The sequence below is a fragment of the Aegilops tauschii genome, chromosome 5 (assembly GCF_002575655.3).
Source record: "Aegilops tauschii subsp. strangulata cultivar AL8/78 chromosome 5, Aet v6.0, whole genome shotgun sequence".
Classification (NCBI taxonomy): domain Eukaryota; kingdom Viridiplantae; phylum Streptophyta; class Magnoliopsida; order Poales; family Poaceae; genus Aegilops; species Aegilops tauschii.
In genome coordinates, this window is record NC_053039.3 from 61251969 (window position 1) to 61261995 (window position 10027).

Genomic DNA, 10027 nt, shown 5'->3' on the forward strand with positions numbered 1-10027 from the left:
TAAATCGCCAAATAACTCCTCCTTGGCGGTCTATGGTGAAGTATGATGTGAAGGACAGAGGGCACCATGGCGAAGGCGAGGCGGGCGTCATCCGATTTTGAAGGAGAGGGCTTCAATGAAAAATGTCAGGCTATGGCGAGAAAGGGTCCCACAAAAAAGGAAGGGTGCATTGTGGGGAGGAGTTTTTGTGTTGGGACCATGTGTTAGAGATAACATGATGGATACTCCGAACAATAACATTTCTTCCCCACATATGGGTTGGATTTTGGGGAGTTGAGACTCTCCCGAAGATTGAATTTTGTGGAGTCTCGTTTGATGTCCGAAAACGCCCGGACTTATGCGAGAGAAATGAGCTTTGATCTTAGATTCGACTTTGGAGACTATCTTAATTATTTTTTTGATTTAGTTATATGCATTGCAACCCGTAGCAACGCACGGGCGTTCTACTAATTAAATGTTGTTTCTTTCTCAAATAGAATCAGGGACATTAGAGCAACTCCAATGGGGCAACCCATTTCGTCCGCCGCCATCCGTTTGGGTCGGCGCGGACAAAAGAGGTGGCCCAACGCGGCGACCCAAACCCAAATCGCGTCCGCGCCGACGCATTTGCGGCCCAAATGCATCGGCCCGAACGAGGAACGGACGCCATGCACGCCTTCTCGCTGTCCGCCACGTCCCCACCTGGCGGCCGTCCAACTACCACGGTCAACATAATTTATGACGGCCGCCCACCTCGGGCCCATGCGTCAGTGACGGCGGTCGTCCTTTTTTAAGCGGCGGGGCCGTGCTCATCCACTTCCAGTCACCCATCCCCATCTGGCCACCTCTGCCCCCCCCCCCCCCCCCCCGCCGGCGATAACCCTAGCCACCCCTAACCAACATGGGCATCTTCTCCGGCATCGGCAGTAGCAAGGGCAAGGGCAAGGCCCCCGCCTGCCATTTCCCCTCCTTCCCCGCGCCGCCGCACGCTCCCCGGCAGAGGCAGCACATCAATGTGCCGGTGCACCAGGCGGAGTGGCACTGGCAGCACCGCGTGCCTCTGCCGTACCCCGATGCCACGCAGCCGCATGACTGGCATCTGGATCCGGAGAGGATCCCAGTGCCGGCGGCGCCGCGGTCGGCCAGGGCCCATGCGGAGGAGGTGCGGTGCCGGCGGGCGTTGCTGACGCCGGAGCAATGCGCCGACCCGGACTACGCCTTCGACTCGCCCAACTGGGCTCGTTGGTTCGCCTTCGAGCACGAGGAGGCGAGGCGACGCGGCGTCCGTGACGTTGACCGCCGCCTGCCGCCGCCCCCGCTCGTCGTCCGCGACGAGGACCATGAGGCGGAGGCCGCCTACCAGGCGGCCATTAAGGAGAGCAAGGAGGAGCGGTGGAGGGAGGCGGAGGAGGCGGCGTTCCAGACTGCCATGGCGGAGGCCATGGCCCTTTCCGCGGCGGGCGACTGTGTCGTGCCGCCGGTGACCCCGACGTCCCCGCCCAAATCCGAGCCAGCCCCACTCGAGCGCTACTCCTGGACCGGAGTAGTGAAGGAGTGGGTGAGCGCGCCGCCGATCTGGTACCTGGCGACGGAGAAGCAGGAAGCGGCCTACCTCGACCACTGGCACCGCGTTCGGCTGGCCGAGGAGCGCCGGGAGGGCGAGCACCTCCAGCTGCTCGAGCGCGAGGCCGAGGAGGAGGCGCGCCAGGCCGAGGCAGCGGCGGCACAGCCCGCGGCTGCACATCCCGACATCGCTGCCCTCTGGAAAACGGCGTTCCCCTGGGCCGGCCCTGCGCCGACGCTGATCAACCTCACCGGCCACGATGCAGACGACGCCGCCGCCGCCGCCTAGGGCAGCGAGCCAACTTCTAGTTTTTAGTTTTTTTTCTGGTTTAATTGATGTAATGTGGACTATCGCCGGCCTTCCTGGTCGGCTTTTATGTTTAATTAATGCATGTTTCATTTTTAAAATGCTCAAATGTTTTTTTTGGCGCGCCAACAAAATGGGTCGGGCCAGCGTTGGGCTCTCCCGCCGACCCAAACCCGAAAGCGGACGTTTGTGTCCGTCAGGCCGACCCAAACGGACAAATGCGCCGTTCGTTTGGGTCGGCCCGTTGGAGTTGCTCTTAGAGTTGCTAAGTCGTATGGTTTCATCAGATTTATTATTTGTAGCATCAACGTTGCAATGGGGTCCTCCTATCCTTTTCCAGGGGATGACAGATTGTCAGATTTAAACAAGGGCGAATTAAGATTTTCATCAGCCCTGCATCAACAAAACGGAATGACGTGTAAGGTTGTAAAGTCAAAGCTCACTGGTTTAGCATATACTGTCACTGCGGAATCACCTGCCTGCACTGCTGCACCATGCAATCCATTCTGCATTTCTAGTGAAATTAGGTACCGATTGCTGCCTGCTAAGCACACTGGTCCAGAGCTCAGGACTTCTGACGAAAGCGTCGTAAACACCGTAGTCAAGTGGTAACACGGAGCTTCAGCGGGAATTCAACAGAGAAGAAGAATCAAGCTCGAGTTAAGTTCCGAGGAACCCTGCTGTTCTCACTCCACAGCTGCGCTGTATCACTGATTCACTGCCTCAAGCACGTGCGCTGCATCAACGCCGGCATGACAATTCCCGCGCTCAGCCAGGATTTAGCAGGCAAGAGTCTGATTCAGGTGACAGCAGCTTCATCACGTTCGCACCCATCTATGCAGATCATCACGAGAGACGGTGCGAGCCTAATTCTCTACGTTGATCCAGCTAAACCAGGTGGCTTATGCACTCGTCTTTCTTTAATCAAGGTCCTCATGTTTTCAGCTGCATCCCACTTGCCTGACTCCGCGCTGATGTTAGACAGCAGAACATAGTTCGAGGTCTTGCGAGGTTCCAGTTCAAATAACTTCTCAGCTGCAAACCGCGCGAGCTCGTCGTTCTTGTGTACCCGGCATGCTCCAAGCAATGCACCCCATACACCAGCATTAGGCTGGATCTGCATTCCCTGAACAAGTTTAAAGGCTTCACTCAGTCTCCCAGCTCTTCCAAGTAGATCCACCATGCAAGCATAGTGCTCAGCCACAGGCTGTAATGAGTGTTCTTTTGTCATCGAGTTGAAGAAACCCAATCCTTCGTCAATCAATCCCGCATGACTACAGGCTGACAAGACGCCCACAAATGTGACCTCGTCGGGTCGGACACCATTGGCTTCCATTTCCCGGAAAACTGAGATCGCCTCAGTCCCACGGCCATTAGAAGCATAGCCATCAATGAGCGCATTCCATGAAACAATATCCTGACCTGCCATCTCGTCAAATACTTGTCTTGCTTCTAAGATCCGCCCACACTTGGCATATGCTGAAATCAGGGCATTTCCAGCAAAGGAATCACTGATATACCCACTCCTGACAAGAAGACAGTGGAATTGCCTCCCGACTTGCAAAGCAGCCAAGTCCGCGCATGCGCTGAGACAACACGCATATGTAGACCAGTCAGCCATCTTTGCATCCCTTCTCATGAGCAGGAAATATTGGAGTGCTTCCAAACAGAGCCCATTCTGAACAAACCCGGAGATAACTGAATTCCACGATACTACATTCCTCTGATTCATCTTTCTGAATATACCTACTGCCTTGCGCATTTGACCATCTTGGGCATAGCCAGCAATCAGGGTGTTCCAAGAAACCATATCCTTGTTTGGCATTTGCTGGAACAACACCATGGCCTTGTCAAGCATTCCACAGTGGACATAGCCAGATATCATCGTATTCCAGCACACCGCATCTCGGACCTCGAGTGCATCAAAGATGTGGCGTGCGTCATCGATCATCTTGCTCTGCAGATAGCCATGCATCAGTGCAGTCTTCGCTGCAAAACTATCAAAAGGCATCTTGTTCAGCACATCCTTTGCTTCTTGGAGCTTCCCAGCACGCACTAATGCACTTATCATTGTCGTCCATGAAATTGAGTTCTTATCTGGCATCTCTGAAAACAATCTATAAGCCTCATCCATTTGTGAAAGCCGCAAATACCCACCAAGCATCACATTCCAAGACACCACATTCCGTTCAGGCATTCTGTCGAACAATTCTCTCGCCTCACCTATCCTCCCTGCCCGGCAATAACCATTAAGCAAGGTGACCCAAGAAATGACATTAGGTGACGGAACTCTCTCAAATAAGCCAGCAGCCGCATTGAGATCTCCAGCGCGCACATAACCCTCCAGCATCAAGTTCCAGGACACCATGTCCCTTTGCGGCATCTCGTCAAAGAACTTGGCCGCCCGAACTATTTTCTCGTTGCGGGTCAACCCGACCAGCACCGAGTTCCAAGAAACTATGTCAGGGGCTGGCATTTCCCGCAGCAACGCCACCGCGTCATCAAACCTGCCATTCTTCGCGTATCCAGAGATCATGGCATTGTAGCACGCCGTGCACTTTTTCCCAGGTATTCGATCGAGCGTCTCCCTGGCAAGCTTGAGCTCGCCCGCGCGTGCATAGCAGGAGACCATGAGCGTCCAGGAGAAGTCGTCCCGGGCAGGCATTGCGTCGAACAGCTCCCGGGCGTCCGCAACACGGCCATGGTCAGAGCAGGCCGCGATCATGGCGTTCCAGGAGACGAGATTGCGGCGGGGAATCTCGTCGAAAAGGCGTCGCGCGTCGGCGAGGCGGCCGTGGCGCGCGAGCGCGGAGAGCATGGCGTTGTAGGAGACGGTGTTGCGGTGCGGCATCTCGTCGAACAGGCGGCGTGCCGCGGCCAGCTGTCCCGAACGCGCCAGGCGCGTGAGCTCCTGGTTGCTACGGAACACCGCGGAGGTCGCCGCCGCGGCCACGCCGGTGGCCTTGGCCGCGGCCATGAGGTGGCTAGCCGGCGGTGGCGGGCCAAGGTGTGCGACTGACTGCACTGACGAAGGGAGTAGTTTTTTTTTTCTTTTTAGGCAAGAGGAGGGAGTAGTGGGTTCAGACTTCAGACTTGGAACACAAACTGGGCCGGCAAGCCGTTAAACTATGGAAGCCCAACTAATCTGACGTTAGGCCTGTGCAAATTTTAAATTGATTTTACAGCCCAAGTTAAACGCTTAGAGTCATTATAGGAAAATCAAAGGTGTCTCAAACTTTTTTTTTTGAAGGAAAATCAAATTACGCCTAGAAATCAAATAACCATCAAAATTCCAAGGTTTCTTTTGCAAGAAAAAATTCCAAGGTTTCTACCTTAGAAGATGATTTATTCCATGTCTCTTTCAAAGAAAGAAGGCACCACATGCATGATAACTCCTAGAATTATGTAATTAGATCATAGAATTGCATAGGCGACCAAATAGTTCATGTGCTTTCTTCATGAAAATTTGTAAGTTTCAACCCGTAGTTATTTTTTTGGAATAGGTTAGGAAGGACAATACTCACTAAAGGATACCTTGCAAATGGCTAGCCCCACAATACTTTCATCTTCCTTTACTTGTCTCCCATGCACATTCTATTTATTCAAATTTGAAGAGCGTCTGCATTTGTACTATGTTTAAAAAAATCAAATTCATGCACAAAATTATGTGAAGCATCCAAATGGACATGTATGCAAATCCATGTGTTCATGTTTTTTGTAGGATTCGTTGACATCCAATCTTATGTTACTTGTATTATGTATAGCAGCCGCTTTGGTGTCTATGAATAATAAGCACAAAAAATGATAATTGGGAAGAAATTATGTTGACAATAAATAAAAATAAAGGAATATATGTTTGGTTAGAATGTGGGGTAAAGGTTAACCTAAATGATAAGTGACACACGTGTGGCACGAAGCACTCCTGTCCTGATGTTTTCTACAACTAAAGTTCCCATCCAAAAAAGGAAAAAAAACAAACAAAAAAACTGAAACTTGCAATTTGAAAAGAAAGTTGCCATGCTTGACAATTAAAGTTGTCGTCCTCACGTCATTAACTTGCCATAAAAAATGTTCGGAGCTGCCATGTGTTCGTGCCACATGTGTGACATTTATCAGGGTCCAAAGTTAAAACACAAAAGGATGCCTCCAGTAAAAAGGTGAAAGTGTGCAGTAAAGAATACACAACACACATGTCATATCTTATCAACCATGGATGCATCTCGGCCCGGTGCACGGCTGCTGAACTGTGGTGCCCCGTGCTTATCTCATAACATGTTACGGTACATGCATGCGAGCAAAGACAGTGTGTTACCCATGGATGACGATTTATAGCACACATATACGGGACAATCATGCATGCAGCCGTACGATTGCTCCAAGTTTGGGAAACTTGTTTTGTGATTAGGACCAAGTCTCTTTAAACTTGTTGCCAGTAAATTAATCTCTATTTAGAGATAATGAATCTTTTTGGCAAAACACGGGGCGGTGACTAGAATTTAACTTCTAATTAGGGTATACTTCTCGGTTGAGTGTTTCATTGCTAGGAAAAAGCTAATGTACTAAAAGGTAATATGTAAATATTAGCTATTTATTATTTTCATTTGGGCATTCTACTATGTTCTACTTTAAATTTGAAGTCTGGAGTTTCCCTTGCGGATTAAGATGGCTGAACGCCTGAACCTTTGTGTATGACGAAATGTTTTGAAATTTGGAAGTGAAGGACTTCCCAAGTAATTGTGGCCTTCGTGTTATCATTACAATACTTTTATTGATTGGTAACTTTGTGTTTATACATTGTCTTCTATTATGTCTGATAATCCATCATAAAGTTATGGATCATATTTTATTTAGTGCATTACTTCATAAAAGAAACTCGACACGCTTAAGTGGTGCATCGGGGTGACGTAGGTTCCAGCTCCGCCCCTGACTTTCTCTAAGCTCCAAAGGTCGCCGTCCATCGCCGCCGTCAAAATCCCGGGTGGATGGAAGCCATGGCAATAGCAAGGCGGTGACGAAAGAGCAGCGGGAGGCATGAGTGAAAGTGATGGGAAGAAAAGGGCTCTGCCTATAAAAAGTAGGAACTTGCCACTATCGAGCATTGCTGGTGGGCCCAACGAGGATGAAGGTTAGCCGAGTCTCCTCGCCGAGTCCATCATGGATGAAGGGCTCAACCGAGTTTCCTTTTCTTAGATAAGCTCAACCAGGTCTCCTCATCGTTGCGATTGACGTGACGAGTGATGGGTCCGAGATGATAGGAAATAGAACAAATTAGACGACAACAAGCGTAGATGATGCACAAGGGCATGCAGCTAATTTCTTCAAGGGGTAGTTGACATATACCAAATTCACGAAGTTTGAGTGACAGACCTTATCTATCCCAGTCAGGTAGTGGCGTGAACAAAAAGAAATTCATTTTTCAAATGAGTGTTCTTTTTCAATATACAAAATCATTAAAAAATGGCGAGTAGAACGGCATATAAGAGCATCTACAGTCAGACTTGGCAAATCAGCCCCCCCCCCCCCTAAACGTTCACGGACGCGACCCCGGACGGCCCCTCAAAAGTCATGCCGGACAAATACACTCCTTATATCAAAACCCTCAAATCCATGCACGTCAATTATAAAGCACAAATCCGTCACCACTTGAACAATTCAAAATGCAACAAATCAAAATAAACCATAATTTAACAATTCAAAAATGCCAAAATAAAAGTTAATGCCTGGGTCTTGTCTGGCTAGCATATGAATCACTCGCATCCCGTCCGTTGTGTCCAACTGTCCAGATTCACTCCTCATTCGGACAGCGGAACATTGTCGGTCGTGGGCGAGGCGAATGGCGTTTTTCTTGTCGGCGGCAGGGTGGACGGGCGCGGAGCTGGCGGCGGTAGTGGACGGGCCACATCCACGTCGATTTCGACCACCTCCTTGGCCACAACTTCCTTCGCCGCAGCTTCCTGCTTGCGCTGGCGGGCACGACGCTCGCCTTGAAGCTGACCCCCATAGACAGGATGGAAATGGACACCGTCGAGGCATCATCGTCCATGCTAGCGATGAGGGACAGGGTACTTGGGAACGACATCTATGGCGACGAACAAGGGCGACGGTGCGGATGGGGAGCAAGCGTGGAAGACGGTAACGGCTCGGACGCGAGAAATGGAGAACACGTGAGGATGACGGTGGATTTGATAGACTTTATTAAATTAATGAAATTTGGGTGGGTCCGGTCTGTCTGATCCGACGTAACGAACGCGTCCGGGCACGTCCGGGCCTCCTTGTATCCATCATATATATAGGCTGGATATGATGGGTGGTAGTTAGGCCGAACGAATAGGGGCCGTCTAGGTTGCAATGTTGTGAACAATCACTGACTGACTGGACTTTTCGTCCGGATGTATATAGGGCATCTGAGGAGATGCTCCAATTGATGTTTTATTTTAACTGGGTATGACACAGCGAATTTTGGATATGGACCGTGGGCGGAGAATCTCCAACCCTTCACCGCTAAGGAGCATCTTCCTTTACAACCAACCTTCCCTGCAGCTCATATTCCCTTTGAGCTTGAGCTACAAGCAGCTTGGCGCTCGTACACAGTTGCAGTCTGGGTTGGCTCTGCCTGCCTATATACCACCCACCTCCGCGCAAGTGTTTAAGAGATATCTCACTCACAGTCACAGATAAACGCATCGCGTTGTATGCCTCCACAGTAGCAATGGAGATGGGAAGGTCGCTATGGCTCGCGCTTCTGGTCCCTGCGATCATGGTGTCCTTCTACGGCGAGGCTGCCATGGCGGACGCCCAGACATCGACGGCGGGAGGGTCGCCGCCGGACACGAACGTGCTGTGCGTCAGCAAGTGCGGGACGTGCCCGACGGTATGCACCACGCCGCCGCCGCCGGGCAGCGATGGCAGTGGCTACTCCTCGCCGTCGCCTCCGCGCTCTGTGACGACTCAGCCATCTCCACCGGCCGTGCCGCAGCCGCAGGCCAAGGGAGGGAAGCCCAGCGGCTACTACTACTTCTTCACCGCTGGGAGCGGCCGGAGCTGCGCCGCCTCGAGCGCTCGTTACACGCTACTGCTCCTGGCGCTTCTTCCCATCGTCGTTGTTTAGGTTGCTCGCTCGGTGAGGACCCGGCGGCAACTCGATCGGCTCCTACGTGTGGTCTTGACTAATTTATCTGGTTATGCTTTCCATGTGCTTCGCTTCGATCAATATGATTTTCGATAGTCACTGGTGTAATTTGGATCTTTCGGTGTCGACCTGAATTTGGCTGATCATCATCCCTTGTGTTCTCTGTTTTGTTTCGTTCAGCACACCCGCGTTTTGCTGGGCCCTACACTTTATAAGGCAAGTATAAAATAAAGAAGTACTCCCTTCATAAATTAATATAAAATCTTTTAAATTTAGTAGTGATCTAAACGGTCGATCTTATACTAGTTTACAGAAAGAGTAGTTAGGACTCAGTCGATTAAAACTCGGAGTTTCGGTCAGCACTGTAGGAACTACGATGATATGCCAACACTAAATGGAAAAACAGAATAAGACCATGATCAATCCCTCTCATTAGGTTGCCCCTCCCGGTCGCCCCTAACCGCCGGTCGCAGGCCCCCTCCTCCTCGACTCCTCCCTCGCCGCCGCCGGCTCGCGCTGACGGGCGAAGCCCGGTTAGCCTCGGCGGCGGCGGGGCCTTCCTTCCCCTGCTCGCTAGGGCCGACGCGGGTCGGGGTCAGCGGGCGGCGGCGTGGCGCTGGCCGAGGGCGTGACGGCGCGGCGGCGGGCGGCAATGGCGGGGCCGGTGCCTGGCGGCGGCGCGTTGGGCTCGTTGGTGCTCTGTTCCGCGCGGTTGCGCCTGGCGTGGTAGCGGCAGCCACTGATGGAGCGCGTCGGCCCCCCTTCGGCGGGTGGCTGATGCAGATGCAGGGAGCGCCGCTCCTGGCCGCGTGGGCGGCGGATCGGCGGCTAGCGTGGCTGGCTCATGGGGCTTCCCCGTTTGCCCTTGGAGTAGATCTAGCGATGGTGCTTCCTCTCGGGGGGATGGATTGGGGGAAACCCCTTGGCTGTTCGCTGCGGCCACGATGCCGGCGGCGCTCCGACGTCGTTCCCCTTCTTAAAGGCGGCTTCACAATACCCCCTCGCCCTCCCTTCCTCGTCCCGGGTGAAAGCCCCAAATCTCCGGATTG

General features: G+C 52.1%; 2 protein-coding genes across 2 annotated transcripts; one reads left to right on the forward strand and one right to left on the reverse strand.

Annotated features, from left to right (window-relative positions):
• Positions 1 to 2115: 2115 nt before the first annotated feature.
• LOC109765575 (uncharacterized) lies at positions 2116 to 4893 on the reverse strand. The gene has a single exon (XM_020324369.4). It carries the CDS (start codon positions 4824 to 4826, stop codon positions 2724 to 2726), a length of 2103 nt encoding a protein of 700 aa, XP_020179958.1. The 5' UTR covers positions 4827 to 4893; the 3' UTR covers positions 2116 to 2723.
• A 3533-nt stretch (positions 4894 to 8426) lies between these two features.
• On the forward strand, positions 8427 to 9266 carry LOC109765576 (uncharacterized). The gene has a single exon (XM_020324370.4). It carries the CDS (start codon positions 8559 to 8561, stop codon positions 8955 to 8957), a length of 399 nt encoding a protein of 132 aa, XP_020179959.1. The 5' UTR covers positions 8427 to 8558; the 3' UTR covers positions 8958 to 9266.
• The last annotated feature ends 761 nt before the right edge of the window (positions 9267 to 10027 follow it).

Coding starts and splice junctions, on each gene's coding strand:
- LOC109765575 (XM_020324369.4), bottom strand. CDS start 4,826: ATGGCCGCGGCCAAGGCCACCGGCGTGGCCGCGGCGGCGACCTCCGCG.
- LOC109765576 (XM_020324370.4), top strand. CDS start 8,559: ATGGAGATGGGAAGGTCGCTATGGCTCGCGCTTCTGGTCCCTGCGATC.